We start from the raw sequence: 16703 nt of genomic DNA, 5'->3' as shown, positions 1-16703 counted from the left end.
AGTCAATCAAGAATTTGCAGAGGTGCCTATTCCTCCAAATTTGATGACTGGAACTTCAGATGTAAGTGTTTAATTTTCAAACCATCTTTAATACTTTATGAAACTACCTTTTGCATAAAGTTTCTCAACTCTCAAATACAATTTTGGTTTCAGGCTCTGTTTGACTATATTGCAGCAGAACTAGCAAAATTTGTTGCTCAAGAAGATGAAAAGTTTCAACTCCCTCCGGGTAAAAAGAGGGAATTGGGTTTCACCTTTTCATTTCCTGTTACACAAACATCAATTGCTTCTGGGAACCTGGTTAGGTGGACGAAAGGCTTCTCTATAGATGACGCAGTCAGTCCAAATTTCTCGAGCTCTATTCTACATTTTCTATTATCAAATTTGTTCTTGGTTTTGTATGAAGTGAAATACCATTTCTTTGATAAATTGGATACTATTTTATCATCCGCTTGGAAGCAAAACAAACACTTTCCTTTAGGATATTTACTAATTATGGGAGTGAAGAAATGACTCATCTTGATTTTTGGAAAATAGGTTGGCCAAGATGTGGTGGTGGCATTGACAAAAGCCATGGAAAGAAAGGGTGTTCATATGCACGTGTCAGCTCTGGTAACTTGAAAATTTTTGGTTTTCTTATGAAACTAAAAAGGTTTCTTTGTCGGTGTGTCATTCTTTTCCCAGTCCTGTATTTTTGTCTTGCTTTTATATGTCAATTTGGTATGATTCTCCTCTACCTTATTATTGTTGCAAGCATCAATTTGTTTTTCCAATTTAGATTTATATAATATTGGTACCAGGTCAATGATACAGTTGGAACCCTAGCTGGAGGCAAATACTTCAACAAGGATGTGGTTGCTGCTGTAATCTTAGGTACTGGGACAAATGCTGCTTATGTGGAACGTGCACAAGCAATACCAAAATGGCACGGTGCTCTTCCTGAATCTGGCGAGATGGTAATCAAATTAGCATCTCTTTTGTTTGTTTATTTCAGGCTCTGGCAATAAATTATTAAAGCTCCTGCCCATGTTGGAATTTAGGTTATCAACATGGAGTGGGGTAACTTTAGGTCATCGCATCTTCCACTGACTAAGTATGACCTTGCACTGGATGCTGAAAGTTTAAATCCTGGAGAACAGGTAACTTATGATTTTCATACTGAGTTCTTACAATAACCATGCTTCTAACTAGCACTAGATGATTCTCACAGATCTTTGAAAAGATAATTTCTGGTATGTACTTGGGAGAAATTGTAAGAAGAGTTCTACTTAGGATGGCTGAAGAAGCTTCATTTTTTGGTGATGCTGTTCCACCAAAACTTAGGGTTCCCTTCATTTTGAGGTAACTACAATGGGCATTTTATGTTGAGATTCCAAAATCTTGAGAGACATGAACTTTTATGCTGGGTAAAATAAAAGCTAGCTACATAATATATAAGGTTTGTATGCAACAGACAACTGATTTATGTCAAAATTTATCTCCTACATGTGAACATTCCATGAGAATGTTAGAAAATGTTTAACTTGAAAGTAGTAATTAATCTGAATATCAGGACTTTAGATGGAATTTTGTGCTTCAACCGTTGCAATTTGGAGCCTGTCAAATATTTGAGTTTGTTGGTTGTGGCATCTTGTGACTAATTCTGTCAAGTTGGGTTTAATGCATATTTTCAAATCAATATTGTTTTTTGGCTTTATGTTTATTGTTAGACAAAGCATTCATATGCAATCTACATTGCATTGGAAAATATTTACTTGTCTTTTTTCACACATATGATTGATATTCTTCAATTCCATGCTAATAGAAACTTTTTTGGCTACTGTTGTTAAATAATTTTTTAAAAACAGAAATTTTCATTGATGTGCCCTTCAGCATATATGAATTGAGAGAATGTGGTGTCCTGTTTTTCCCCAGTGATGTAAGAGCTGCTGACCTAGAAAGTGATTGCAAAAACTGATGAGCAATTGGTTTCTGGTTAGTGAAAGGGTGCTCTTTCTTTTTTTTTTTTTTTTTTTTTTTCTTTTCTTTGGGTTTGATGGGGGAAACATAGTTCAGAGACTGGTGTCATGACATTTCTCTTTCCGTAAGGCCTTTTTCACTCTTATTTGTTTTTGAATCTGCAAATTATTTTAATTCTTGAAAGTTCTCACTGGTTTTATTTTTTATTTATTTATTTTCTTAAACTCTTCCTCTATATGGTCCATATCTTTCCAAATCTACCAAAAACTTACATAAATGTTACTGAAATTAAGTAATCACTAAGATAGACATGTACATGCTCATTTTTCTAACACAGTTTCTGGGGCTTATCTAGGCTTTGCCATTATCGAGAAAAAGTTACTATTGTTTGTTTTGGCTGGTTGAATCTTCATTTTCAGCTATAGCTTGTAGCTGTATGTTGCTAGTTAATGTTTATAATTTGAGTGGTGGAAGTCATTTTAGCCGCGGCAACTTCCTTGAATGTCTTTCCTCGAGTCGTAAATTCACTGGCCATCATTTGTAAATTCATTATAATTATTCTTTTGTATTCTAAATATCGAATGATATAAGACACTTTATTTTCACTATATTTGTTACATGCATATCGTGTAATGACAAAGATTTTTAGATTTACTTGTGCTGTGAATTCTGAATATGCAGAACACCTGATATGTCAGCAATGCATCATGATACATCCTCTGATCTCAAAGTGGTGGGGAATAAATTGAAGGATATTTTAGAGGTATTTATTTTATCCTGCAACCTGCTCTTGGTGTTTCAATTAGTTCCAAATGTGTATTGCTTTTCATACTCGTCTCTCCAATTTTCTTTGATGCTTATCTTTGACTAAAGCTTTTGTTGCATTTTATAGCTGATCAGACGTGTTCAAATTGTCTGTTTTAGGAATTTCCATATGCTTCAAGACATTTCTTATTTATACTCGCATTCTACCTAGGTTTCTCAATAAATATGCAAACATGCATACACCTACATATGCATACAAAAAAATTAAATGGAAAAATCACAAAAAGTTCCCCTATGAGAATTCTTTTGGATATTAAGAACTTGTATCAGTTATTTGCCAAACTGCTGCAGGATCTTTATGTGCAATTGTTTTGTTGTTGTCTGCTCCATTTCAGATATCTAACACATCCCTGAAAACAAGAAAAGTTGTTATTGAGCTTTGCAACATTGTTGCTTCCCGTGGAGCACAACTTGCAGCAGCTGGAATCTTGAGTATCCTGAAGAAAATGGGGAAGGATACGGTCAAAGAGGGGGATAAACAGAAGACGGTGATAGCCTTGGATGGTGGATTGTATGAGCATTATAGTGAATACAGCAAGTGCATGGAGAATACTCTTAATGAATTACTTGGTGAAGAAGTGTCCAAAAACATCGAGATTGTACATTCCAACGATGGATCTGGCATTGGAGCGGCTCTCCTTGCTGCCTCACATTCACGGTATCTTAAAGATGAGACTGAGACATCCTAACAAGCATAGCAAATGCCTGGGTTCATTATTTTTCCATTTCATTGCAGCCTCTCCCATACCATTTTTTCTCTAATCATTTTGTCCTCATGTTTATTTTTTGATAATTCTTCTTCAGACTTTGATTGGGAAGAAAGTTCCTGTGAATATTTTTAAATCATACCTAGTTGAACATGGCAGGACCTAAAAGCAGCCAATATTTTTCGGCTTTGGCCTGCAATTTAAGTCATTTGTTCCTGCAGATGGTTGCCAATTCCTTTTGGTTGTAATAAATAATCAGCAAATTATCCACATGCTGTTTTTGAATTATAGTTCTGTTGGGTAATATCTGCTTATCAGTGTTTCATGCAATTTAATTATATTGTATGGGTAAGCTTGCAGTGGAGATCTTATGATTGGGCCAAAAAAAATTAAATGAGATGATTTTGGTTTGTGTACATACAAAATGCAGCAATGAATGCAAATTGAACTGGAAACAAGTGCGTCGTTGTGAAGGATATCTGTGTCACGTGGGTGTATTACTAGAGTCAAATTGGAAGATTCTAATTTCTTGCAGAAATCAAATATACTGTTAACATGTGGAAGAAAATGAACTTGGCATTTTTCTTTAACTCAAGTGAAATTTATCATTACAGGTCCTAAAATGTCAAACATAAAATGGTAGTTTTGATGAGACTTGCTCATTGACAGTGACAGGTTTTGCCACATAAATATCAAACAAGAAACAAGAAGGCAACCCTGAAATGATTTCCATTTGAAAAAATATTTAGTAACCACCTACATAATTTATATTTTTCACTCCACTCAAGTAAATGAAAATGGACGCTGTAGAATATCTATATATATATATATATATATATATATATATATATGAATTAGGTATTGGTTACATGGTATCTGGAAGATGAGGTCCTAAGAGTACTAACACATTGATTGTGTATTGACCAAAGGTCCAACACTGAGCATTAGAATATACTCAGTGAGTGGAGGTGCCTATATCTATATGTTGCCGTCTGCCTTTTTCAACACCCTTTTCCCTTCCTTAGTCCAAAGGAAAATTAATTACATGTTGAAATTTCTCACAACGACATTCCTGCCAATGCCATATCCACTTGCACTATTCTCAAACTTTGAATTCGAAAAAGCCCCTCATAATATCAACTAAATTGCAACTATCATCTTTAACCTTGCATGTTTGATAAAGTCATCTTAGTATACTAGAGCAGGTTGAAACTTGAAACGCAAGAAAAATAATAACAGCATTGGAAGAGCTTAGGAATTTTTTTTTTTTTATTGATTTTTACATTTATTTTACACATTCAGACTAAAAAGGACATTCAAATAAAACTTTTTCAACGTTTCAAATTCCTAAATTTACAGAATTTTGAAATTCTGAGTTATATGCATCCATTTCTAAATCTGGTAAAATCCCACTTAGTCATAATCGTTTCAGTAACACAATTTTCAAGAAAGATTGAAACCATATATTGAACTTAAGAACGACAAGGATCCACACAGAATCGAGGCTTATGCATTGGTGGACCATTTTCTGTCTTTACCTTGTGGGATACATTGACTTCTCTCACATTAATTCACCATTATCTATCCAAGTGCTTTTCTTATTAAACACAACCAAACCTATTATCAACAACAATTACTCCTTCAATTACAAAAATATAGGTCTATTTATTATTTTAATTTTTTTTTTCACTATAAAAATATCTTATCTTTTTCTTTTAACGAACTTCTCGTTTCACCGTATGGTATTTCTATTTATACGAATAAAAAAAAAATCTATTCTCGAGCTAAAATAATATTTCAGTAAAGTCATTCTAATATACCCAAGATACTACATGTATAAAGGTTAGGCTCTCTTTTTTCTAACCAAAAAAAGTTTTGAACTTTTAACCTTAGAGCTAAAAACTTATCCTTTCCTCACTCCACGTCCTCAAGGAGCGAGGAAAGGGTAATAGAAACAGCAGTTGAAATGGGGTACACACATACATATACATACAAAGACACTTCAAAAACTTCACTTTTCATCATGGTTCTTGAGGTATTTCTTTCTCTACCTCTCTGCCAAATTTGGTGGCGGCATCACCTCCAAGTTTGGCAGAACTCACGGTGGCGATGTGTCTCCATCTATGTGCCAGCTCTCCACTTTTAGCCTATATATGCTCAAGGTGTATATATATATATATATATAAGTATGGCAGACAGGCTGAAGCCAGGCAATTAGAAGAAAACGAAAGTGCTTATTTTTGTAAGTATTAATTATTCACGAAGGTCTCTTTATGTTAATTATTCTATTAATTATTTTCCGTTTTAATTAAGGAAACCTTAATCTTAATCTTTTGAGTTTTTGTTCAAGAATATTAATTATGTTATTATTGTGGTTTTGTAATTGTGTTTAATTAATTATCATCAGGTGCCCCTTTACGATATATCACTGATTCTGTAAAAGATATAATTAGGCTAATTCATATTAATTATTAAAATAGTTAAATGATTGTAATTTTCAAGTTATTAGACATTGTTAATTAATTACTTTTATTCTAGAAATTATTATAATCATAAATTTGGATCTGATTTGGTTAGAACTCAATTCTTCACAAATGTTAACATTCTTGTAGATCACTCCAATATTTAGTGGAACAAACGTTTATTACTCCGTTAATTCAGATTTGGATGTTCTCCAGCCAATGTAAAAAGGGAATTGACTTAATTAATTTTTGATTTTTTTTTTTTTTAATACTTGCACGAGCTGTTTTAACAGTCTACAAACCGGAATCCATGACCTAAATTATGGTGATCAATCCGGTAAGTGTTTTTTGCTACTCAATTACCTCCATTCGAGTTAATTTTTGATTTGTTCAGTAGTAACATTATCTTCTGACAATATAAACCAAATCTTTTTTTTACACATTCCACATAGAAATTAACTAACACTAACATATTACATGAAATGGGATTTCATTAACTTAATTCATGTTTCATTCTTTTCCTATATTCATAACCAAACAAAGTAATGGAATTAGAATTTCTATTGCACTTACATGTAAATAGAAATTTCTACTTCAATTTCAATTTCATCTCATATAACAAACGTAGTCTCAAATAAATAATGTGTACTGATAAAAGAAAATATATATTATCAACAAGTACATATAATAACAACAATGGCTAATCTTTAATGTCAAATTAGTTAAAGTAAGCAATATGAATTTTTTATTTCTATTTACAATTAAACTCACACGAATGTCACAAAATAGTAGAAACTTCACTGTCGTTTTATGCATTAGATGTTCATCTATCATTCACATGTAATAGAAAATTCATAAGCATTTTTCTTGCCGAATATATAATTTAACCCTTACAGTTTAAACCAAAAATCTTGTGGCACAAGAAGCTTCACTGTCGTTTGATTTACAATTTGAAAAGAAAAGTTATACATATATATATATTTGAAACGACGAGTCAGTCATCCACCTGACTAACGTCGTTTTCCAAAAAGGATGGTCATTCGACTAAAACGGTGCAGATGAAATGAAATGAGAGAGACCATTAGGGCGGCCCAGCTAAATGTCTATCACCTAATCAATAGTACGAATTGGGCTTTGCCTATCCACTCTTTTTATTTCAGGATGTCCATCGTGGCCTTGAAGTTCATATTTTTTGGAAAACACTTATCTACACATAGTGTGTATATATATAAGATTGAATTTTACCGAAGACCATTAAAAATAATATTCCAAAATACATTACACTAATTCTTCTAAAGAAATTAATTTCAATAATGCGCAACTTAATTCGAAAATACCTTTCACTATGTGTCATGAAATTTTCCTTCATACATGAAATAGTGTTGAATTTGCAAGACAAGAAAATGAATAAGTGTGCAAAGCACACAATCATTCATATTTCTTATTCTTAGTTTTGGCCTTCAAGTTAGGCAGCTCTCAATGAAAACGACCCTTCAAAACTCCCCAAAACATCTTTGCCCCTCCATTTCAACATCTAACCCAATTTCAATTCCTCCTTTTTAAGGCCCCCCTCCCTAGGTACATTGAACTTGTGACAATTCAACACTCAAATCCTAAACAAAATCTCAACCCTACAATCCAAGATCAATAGTTGGCATTCAAGTAGAGATTATTTTTATTGGGACCTAAGAAAAGGATTAGTGTTACTAGACTTTAGGGCATATCACTATCAAAGTCACTTAAATGGCAAGGATTTTGGTCTACCCTTTTGAACAAAAAGGACATAAAGATAGAGTGCACTTGTTCCAATGACAATGCTAGAGAATAAAGTACACGAGCTTTACAACCTATTATTCTTGCAAATTTGTACCAATAGATTCACTCATTTATAAAATTCACCCATAGATTTAACTTAAATGTCTTTATGGGAAGGCAAATATAATAAACTATTCTTTCAGTTTCAAAATATAAATTATTTAAAATTTTTATACAAAGATCAAGAAATGTTGTGTTTGGACAGCAATTTACAGAGCAAAAACATAAAAGAAGTGTTCTTGATGTTTAAATATTTAAGAGGGCAATGAGGAAGCAAAATGACGTAAAAAAAAAAGGATAAATTTATAATTTTTAATTATTTTCTCCAGCTTTCCTCCAAATTGGAGAAGGAAAAGTACATTTACTTTCCTTCTCAATTTTCCTTCCTCCCATATTTTCCACTAATTCAACAATCATCTCAATCTGATAAGAATTTCTACTGAAACAGCTTTGGCTCAATAGTTAAAAACTTGGTGAATTAATAAAACTAGACATACTTAACTTGTACATTAAGCTCAAAACAGAGTCTCTAAGCACCATTCCACATTGCATAGTAAGTTAAACAAAGGGGTTAAACTTCAAAATAGGGGAAAAAAACATATAAAGCTAGACATAGACATATATATATATATATATATATACTGTGAGTTGCGGAGTTCCAAGGGACAAAATGTTAACTAAGGCATCAATCCAAGTATTCTCCTTCAAGCTTCAAAAGAGAATATTCACAGCAAAATTCATCTCTCTCATCTCATTTGTACCTTGCCTTGCTTACTGCTTCCAACTGAAAAAGCATCATACAAATTTCTCATTAGCACTAATTAAAGGGTTAAAAAGATACTAATTACACAGATTTAGATTCTTCATGGCATGATTAAACACTCACGGCTTAATGCAGAAACTTCAGAGCTCTTCAATACGCGAAGCCTCTTCACAGTTGACACAAACATGCTACAAAGTTTTAAGAAAAAAAAAGATTATGAATATAATACAAGTCAAAGTTCCTAATTCTTACAACAGCAAAGAACCAAATGCAAGAAATATAATACCCATATAATAGTTTTTTATGTAAGCAAGGCATACAATTGCATTGAATTGTGAGATTGCAAAGATAAATAATAGAGAATATAGATACTTTGATAAACAACATAAACATGATTTAATACATGACATTGTAGGAAAGCGGTTAATTAGGAATCTAATATAGTTATTCTAGTCATACTAAACGACATAAAAGCATATGATGATGTTTTGTTATAGGCCCTCTTAACAAGTGCAACGAATATAATATGAGATTGAAAAATAAAAATTTTGCATCAGATCCACAGTGATAAAGATGCTTACTGCCATGGGACATCCCCAACAAGCATCCTGTCTCCTTCATTATCCTCATAAACAAGCGTATATTCCCCACTCCCATCTAATACACCCGTAATTGCTTTCTCTTCCTCTTGCTTGCTCATGATTCCACCAGCAGAGGAATCTCTTTGAGCTAACACGCAGAACACAAAAGACAAACAAAATCAGATAACTATCTGTGCACTAAATTCAACTCAAATCTATGCAGGAGTTACATACCAATTGATAAACAAGAAGTAAATGATCCAAAAGATTCAAACTTTAAACAAAAGAGCACACTAATCAAATAAAGTAGGACTACACACATGACAATTAGATAGGTATTATAAATATTCTCCTGTTATCGCTAGATTGAGGATATGTCATTGCTTATGTAGATGACAAATTGACAGTGCATTTTATATAGAAATTTGCTAGATGACAACTATCAAATCAAAACAATTTCAATGGCATGCCAATACTACTGCTAAATAAAGCAATTATGGGTCTCATACCTCAATTATAAGAAGCAATATTTAAAAGGTCTACATAATTCGTACAGATAAAACAAGTATACAAAAGATAAGTGAATAACCTGCAAGTAGGCCTCTGAATAGTTCATCAACAGCAGTAGAAAGCTTCTCATAGCTGTCATAGGCTTTAAGATCTACTTTCCTTCCAATAGGAACACCATCCATATTGATCTTCACAAACATCCCTTTCTTGCAATTTTCCATTGGTTTTTCACCAGCAACCTTCTTGTTTGGGCTTTCATTTTGTGTGTCAATAGATGGTTTTGAAGAGCTGCTGCTTGCAAGATTCTTCCTGAATGATCGGATTGGAGGCCAACCCACTACAGGACCAGGAGCAGTTCTGCTTTGAAAGGCCAATAAATAGTAAATAAGAGATAATACACAGGTAAGTAGTAATTTGCATGACAAATGATTAAATAGAATATGAAGTACATAGTCAATAAAGCAAAACTAACAAGGGGAAAAGAAAACAAAGCATGTAGTGACATAGCACAAAAATGGCAGCTACAAAAGTCCCACAAGCAGGTTTCATGTCTCGAGAATTATAAAGGCAAAAATATTAGTAGTTCATATTTCAAGAAATCAAGAACTATCATAGAAAGTACACTACACTGCTACAGTAAACAGGCTGAAGGAGATAAGATCTAAATCACTTTGGAAAGCAGACATGGAAAATAAAAAAGATTACCAGAAAAGTAAAACTTGCAAAGAAAAGGAAGGATAAGGGTTTAAGCTCTTAATAGCCAGACTAAACTAAGACCAATCAAGAACCAGCAGTCACAAAACCTAGGCAGTGAAATTTTAATTAAAAGGAATATGGCAAAACAGTGTTCACAAGCACTTAATTGAACATAACAAGTAACACAAAAGCAGAAACACATACAGGCATAAAAGCAAGAAACAAACAAATTATATGATGATGGACCACAAATCACATAGCAAGATGAACATGTGAGTGAATATCCTCTGTCAAAAAGTTCAAAAAACAAGACAGACAAGAAAGAGAGAGAGAAAGGGAAAAGAGGTAAAAAAAGCTGGAGTACCTTTTCTGAGAGCTGTTGGGCACAGCTGTATTTGCAGGAGTTGGCTGTGAAAACCCCTTCTTTTCTGCACTCTGCTGCAAGTCTACTACCACTTTAGTGCAACAGGGCAGTGAGGATTCCTTTCCCGTAACAGGCAGGCTCTGTTGGGTTGTTGTTACTGTTTTTGGTGGAAACTGGAGAAATGGAGTAGCAGCCTTCGCCTGCTGAGATAGTTGTTGATTAAACCACACAGAACCTGCTCGAGTGTTCTCAGGTGAAGAGAACTTATGGGTTTGTTGGTTTCCGAGAGAGAGAAGAAACTCGTCCCTTACTCTATCATCTGAGTTTTTAGCTGTCTTTCCAAGAGACCATTCTTCACCAGGTGGACCAAGCCTTAGTTCAAGCTTCTTCTCCTCTGTAGATCTTTCATCAGCTCTTTTAACAAGCCATTCTCTTTCTCTTGGAATCAAATCCAGTAACTGAGGACATGCCTCGCCATTCTTTGAACCACCCTCCATTGAACAGATAAAATATCACTTTCTTAGGTTTGTTCTTTGACTTTTAACACCAGAAAGAAGCAAGAATGCAAGAAAATCTCACTGTAGTGTGAAAAGAAACCAAAAGTTAAAGCTTTTCACGTCAAATATGTATGATCAGAAAAAATTGACTTAAAGACAATAGCAGAGGAAACAAAATGAAACTGAAATACAGAAACTAGCACAGTACCTTTTTTGCAATGAGTTCTTTAACCAGCACTCAAGAACTTGAAAACCCGCATCCTCAAATGATTCAAACCCATATAAAAAGAAAAAACAACTAAAGGACCTTAAATGTATCCGCTGCCAACGAAAGACCCAGCTTTTAAAGCCTCAACACATAAGAATCCTTAAACGCAGTAGACCCAGAAGAGGGAAATAATGGCAACAGCCCCACCAGGAGGGAAAAAGAAAACAGGATATTAATAATAAGTGTTGTAACAACTCAAAGGGCAAAGGCAAAGAAAAGAGACATATAATAGCGACTTTTGTATTGTTGTATTGGCACGCTTAGTGGGTTCTATTTACTTTTGACATGTAGAGGAAATGGGAGAGGAGACAAGAAACAAGAGCTGATTCAGTTGTAGTAAGGAAAAGAAAAAAGCCAGAGAAATGAAATGAAATATAAGAGGAAGATAAAAAAAACCTGAGAAAGAGAGAGATTCCTTTTATCGCTCTCACCCAAAAAACCAAAAACAGGAAACGGAGAATTTAGAGGAACTCGCACGCAACCCAGTAGAGAGACCTCTTAAAAATGTTAGGTTGTTCAGCTGAGGAAGCAAAGCGTGCTGTTGCTGACTCTACAAAGAAAGATACTTTCTTTCTCTCTCTAACTCAACAACACAACACAAAATGCATTATTGTAGCCTAACACCGCTCTGGGGAACATCCTACTTTATTAGAGCCTTACCAGAGAGAGAAAAAAAAAAAAGAAAGTCTAGTGAGAGAATGAGAGAGCAAACTGAAAATCTTACTATTAACCCCACCTTGGGTTTGATTAACTAGATTAATCTGGTAAAATGAATCGATTAGCCTTGATTAGCATACAAACCCACCAAGCACAAAATCCATAGTAATATTACAACCCACTTGTTGAATTTGGTTTAGTAACAGAAAAATCAAACCTTTATGTTTTGAAATTGAAGTGACTGATCAATTAAGTAAAGGGTACATAATTAATTAAATTTTAATCTGGATTAAAGAAACTTTAGGCTGAATTAAAGACTTGGGAGGCTAATGGGTTGCTTTTTAGGAGGTCAAGAAAATGATGTGTGTGGGGATAGTTTTTTGTTTTCTTGTTATTTTAATCCGATGAGAGAGAAAAAGAGAGTTTGATTTATATAAAAAATGGAAAATAGAGAGAAATGAGAGATTTGCATGATCCATACTTGCAGGTCCTGTGCAATAAAAACATGCAGATCCCATGATCTTGTCTGTTCTCTCTTCTGTCCACAGTCACATTATCTCTACAAATTATATTAAGAGGGTGTTTGTATCAAATGATGTTTGATACATTGATTTTTAGCCGTTGGATTTATTTATTTCTTCTTGAGATGTGAGTTCGATTAGCAGATTCTGACACAATTCTTGAGCTTAACTCTGATCCTAGCAGTGTAAAGGAGGCACTCTTTTGTTGCTTTTCTGTGTATTAGATTATGGCTCTTTGTACATACGTATTTATAACATAAAATAAAATGTTATATATATAATAATAATAATTTAACATTTTGGTTTGATAAATATATTAATTATAAATTCTCAAGTTTAACCACATTAAATTATTTGGAAATCATTTTAAAGATATTATTATTTAATTCTTTATAGTTACTATAGTGATTGTAAAAATAACAACTTTTAGATAAAATATTAAAAAATTTAATGGAAATAAATCTCGATATATTTACTAAATAAAATGATAATTATATATATTGAATTTCGAATGGTACATATATATATACTAATATTAATAAATGTGTTGGCTGTTGATGTTGGGCAGTAACACTGAAATTCTGTGCACGTACACAAGTTGCTCACCAACCGGCCGAACTTTCGCTGTATGACCATAATGCCCTTACGTGTTATTAATAAACTCATTTGAATGTTTTGCCTTTTATTCAATTTCATGTTCTCTTTTGTCTCCCTTAGAAAAGAAAAATGGAATTCTATGTTCTATGGACTATGAGTCTTCTCATGTTTTATGTCTTTTGATTTTCTAGTATTTTATGAAGCCATTATATTTTCAAGAAAAAAACAAATAAAAAAATTACACCGCTTAGATTAATCGAAATGAATTATATTTTTGGGCAAATTTTATTTGTAAAATTAGAATTCATAACTAAAAATTTTATGCTTAAAACTTCATATATATAATCATTACTACTTCAATTGAGCGAGCGTAAAAATACGTGTGCAAATCAATATATATATATATACATATAAAGAGAGCTTCTAGGATCATTATCCCTTTCAAACTTCTCAAATTTTAAATTATTTTCCCATTAATTTTTATTTATACATTTAAAAATATAAATATTAACTCCTCTAATTTTGCTTTCAATTCTTTTTTTGATTTTTATTTTGACCTCACTATTTAAAATTTGACTTCACAGGTGTATCCTGAGATTTAATTATTAAACAAAAAAGAAAAAAAAACTTTTATATATATATATATATATATATATGACAATAATTTATAAGAGGTACTTTTTCAGTTGTCTATTTACAATCTAATTTATTAGGCAAGTAAGTAATCATTTTTCTTAAAATTTGAATTTTTGTATCGTTAGACTAACGACCATTCCCCACGTATAAATATTTAAGCTAGAACAAATTAATTTTATATAAATTTGATAGAGATTGATTAAACATTAAAAAAAGAAAATGAAATTGTGTATATCTATGGGCAAGGGACAAGGTTTTCTCACACATAACAATCATTTTGGCACACGAGCTCTCTAGACCAATATATGATTGAAAATGATGTTAAAACATATAAATGTCTCGGTCACGAAGAAAAACATTCAGCATTTAAGACTTTTTTTGTAGGCGATACAAATTCTCTTTTGTTTGTTTCATAAATGAAAAATCCTCCTTTTGTCTTATGGGAAAGGCTACAATTGAGAGACTTGTACAAATTCTAAGTCAGTGAGAAAGCTAATTGTACTTGTACCAATGGATAGGAACTAAATTTATGTAATAGAATTGCTTCCCATTATAGCAGAGTGGAAGACTATAAATATTATTAATTTAAAAAAATATATACATTAAATCAAAATTTATTAATATAAAAAAATTTTCATGTATTTCTAGTCATTAATGCTTATTATTGTATAAAGCCGAATGAAGATAAGTTGCCGAAAAAGATCATTTGTCTCTTGATAGTGTAAATTTAGCTATGGCCAAAATAAAATAGAATAAATGATTAACATAGCCTCTCTAGTTAGGTTGAGATTAAAACTATATTATTATTATTATTATTATTATTATTATTATTATATTCGGAAATATTCTCACGATAAATGAAATGTAAATAGTTTATACAGAGAATAGATGCATGAAAAATGACCTATAACTAACATATATTTATTAGAAAGCAATTGGAATTATGACTAGCCTTATCCTCATAAGCTAATCATTATATTCAATCTAATTGCAAATGGCAAAATAATCAACTATACTTAATGCATTTAAATGATTAGTTTCAACAAGTAAATTTGTTTTTTTTTATATTATTAAAATTTAAACATGCCTTTATCCATAAATAAAATTAATTAATTAGCCATATAAATAATACCTAACATTTTTTTTTTTTTTGTTTTATCTATCAGTTGTCTGAAGTTAATTCGCTCAATTAATCATGATTTGCGTCGAACCTATTTATAAAAGGAATAAAGTGCTTTCTCTAATTATTTAAAAAAAAATTCTATATTCAAAGATCTGAGATGTATTATTAAACTACCGTCACTGTGTCATTGCAAAAACAAAAGGTACATTATTGCAATGATTAAAAAAAAATCAATATATATTTCCTTCGAAATTTGTAGAGTACCAACTTTTTAACCAATGGGCATCAAGGTCATTTCAAAGTCCACCTGTCATTCTTGTTCCCTTAACACACTACTCGGCTAGTCATTAGGTCTCGCGAGTAATAACGGACCAGATTTCAGACCTCTCATTCAAGTTTATAACTCCCGACCAAGGTTAGTTGACCGTAGGACATGGGTAAGGTTAACCTAACCATTAGGTAAGCCTTGGTCAGCTGGTCTGGTTGGATACTGGGAAACGAAACCTAGCCTTTGGGGCTGAGCAGCCTATCGGTTAGTTGCTGCTACTGCTTTATTAAATTAAATTAAAAAGTCCTAGGTTTTTGACACGTGTCATGGCTGCAGTACCACTATATTTTGTGGGGCCACTGAGAGCAACTCCAACACATGGTGTATCGTGGCTTATCTTGTTTTCAATTCACAAAAAAGGACAGCAGCACAATAATTTTTTTTTCAATGCTACTGTACGTTTAATCTGTCAAGTTTATGTGTAAAAAAAACAAATAGATATGGCAAACCATATCTTTTATTTTCAAAAGTACGTTAAATAGTGTGATTCAATTATTTAAATTTTTTTTAACTATTAATTTAATTTTCTTTTACCACTATCTTCTCTCACGCTCAATTAATTTTTTTATTTTAATTAAATATAATTTTTAAAAAATAATACACCTCATCTAAAATTTTTTTCTGATCATGATATGTTGGACAGCCTTTCTTCAAATTTAATAGATTTAAATTTAATATTCACAGATAGATTTACATTCATCCCACGTAACCCACAATATACAATCACACTGAAATTACTCTAATATGCTCCTGAGTATCTCACTCACGTCGGCTGCGCGTGTCGAGGAGACAATAGATAATGGGAGTATCTTGCGCCTTCGGCCACCGCAACTTGTGAGTCGGCGGGGAACATCAATAGCGTACGGTGGTGTTGTTTAGTAAAATTTATAAATAAATTTATATAAATAATTATTTATAAAAATATTTATAAGAGTAATTTTTTTATAAGATAAATAAATTTTATTTTATTAGAATTATAATGTTCAAAAAAAAAAATTATCCAGGCATTATCCTAAGCTAATAGGTTCCATTTACATCCAGTTTAATTGAAATAAAGGTAAATCTTTAAAATTTTAGAGGAAATAAAGCCTCATCCTAAGAAATAGATAATTACATTATCATTTATTTTTAAATAATACAATGTGGCTCTAATTACTTTAAGGTATTTGGATAATTTAGTGAAAATAAGTGAAATTCTCACTTTTTTTCGTTATTTTTTCTCTAAACAAGAGAGAAAACATATAAACTCAGCAGGAAAATAAATAAATAATATTTTTTTAAAATATTTTTCTCATTTTTCCAAACAAAATAAAACCATCTTGATCTTTACCTCTAAGTCAATCTTATAATATTAATTAATAAAAATTTATACCATAATACCATTCACTCTCTCA

The 16703-nt window shown here is 32.0% G+C and overlaps 2 protein-coding genes across 2 annotated transcripts in view; one reads left to right on the top strand and one right to left on the bottom strand.

Annotated features, from left to right (window-relative positions):
• Positions 1-3776, top strand: part of LOC105631535 (hexokinase-1) — a 7633-nt gene extending 3857 nt beyond the window's left edge. Inside the window, exons 8-9 of the mRNA XM_012213684.4 lie at positions 2641-2722; positions 3120-3776. Coding sequence (XP_012069074.1) covers positions 2641-2722; positions 3120-3473 — 436 coding nt within the window. The 3' untranslated portion in view covers positions 3474-3776. The remainder of the gene's footprint in view (positions 1-2640; positions 2723-3119) is intronic.
• Positions 3777-8217: 4441 nt separating this feature from the next.
• LOC105631536 (auxin-responsive protein IAA26) lies at positions 8218-12170 on the bottom strand. The gene is given in 7 exon segments (XM_012213686.4): positions 8218-8529; positions 8532-8552; positions 8655-8719; positions 9113-9260; positions 9702-9979; positions 10683-11260; positions 11388-12170. Coding segments are annotated over 6 exon segments (1059 nt in total). The 5' UTR covers positions 11180-11260; positions 11388-12170; the 3' UTR covers positions 8218-8479.
• Positions 12171-16703: the final 4533 nt, after the last annotated feature.

This window comes from Jatropha curcas, chromosome 1, assembly GCF_041381405.1.
Source record: "Jatropha curcas cultivar XTBG-Jc1 chromosome 1, XTBG_Jcur_1.0, whole genome shotgun sequence".
Taxonomy (NCBI): Eukaryota; Viridiplantae; Streptophyta; class Magnoliopsida; order Malpighiales; family Euphorbiaceae; genus Jatropha; species Jatropha curcas.
This window is presented reverse-complemented; position numbering and strand designations above follow the sequence as displayed.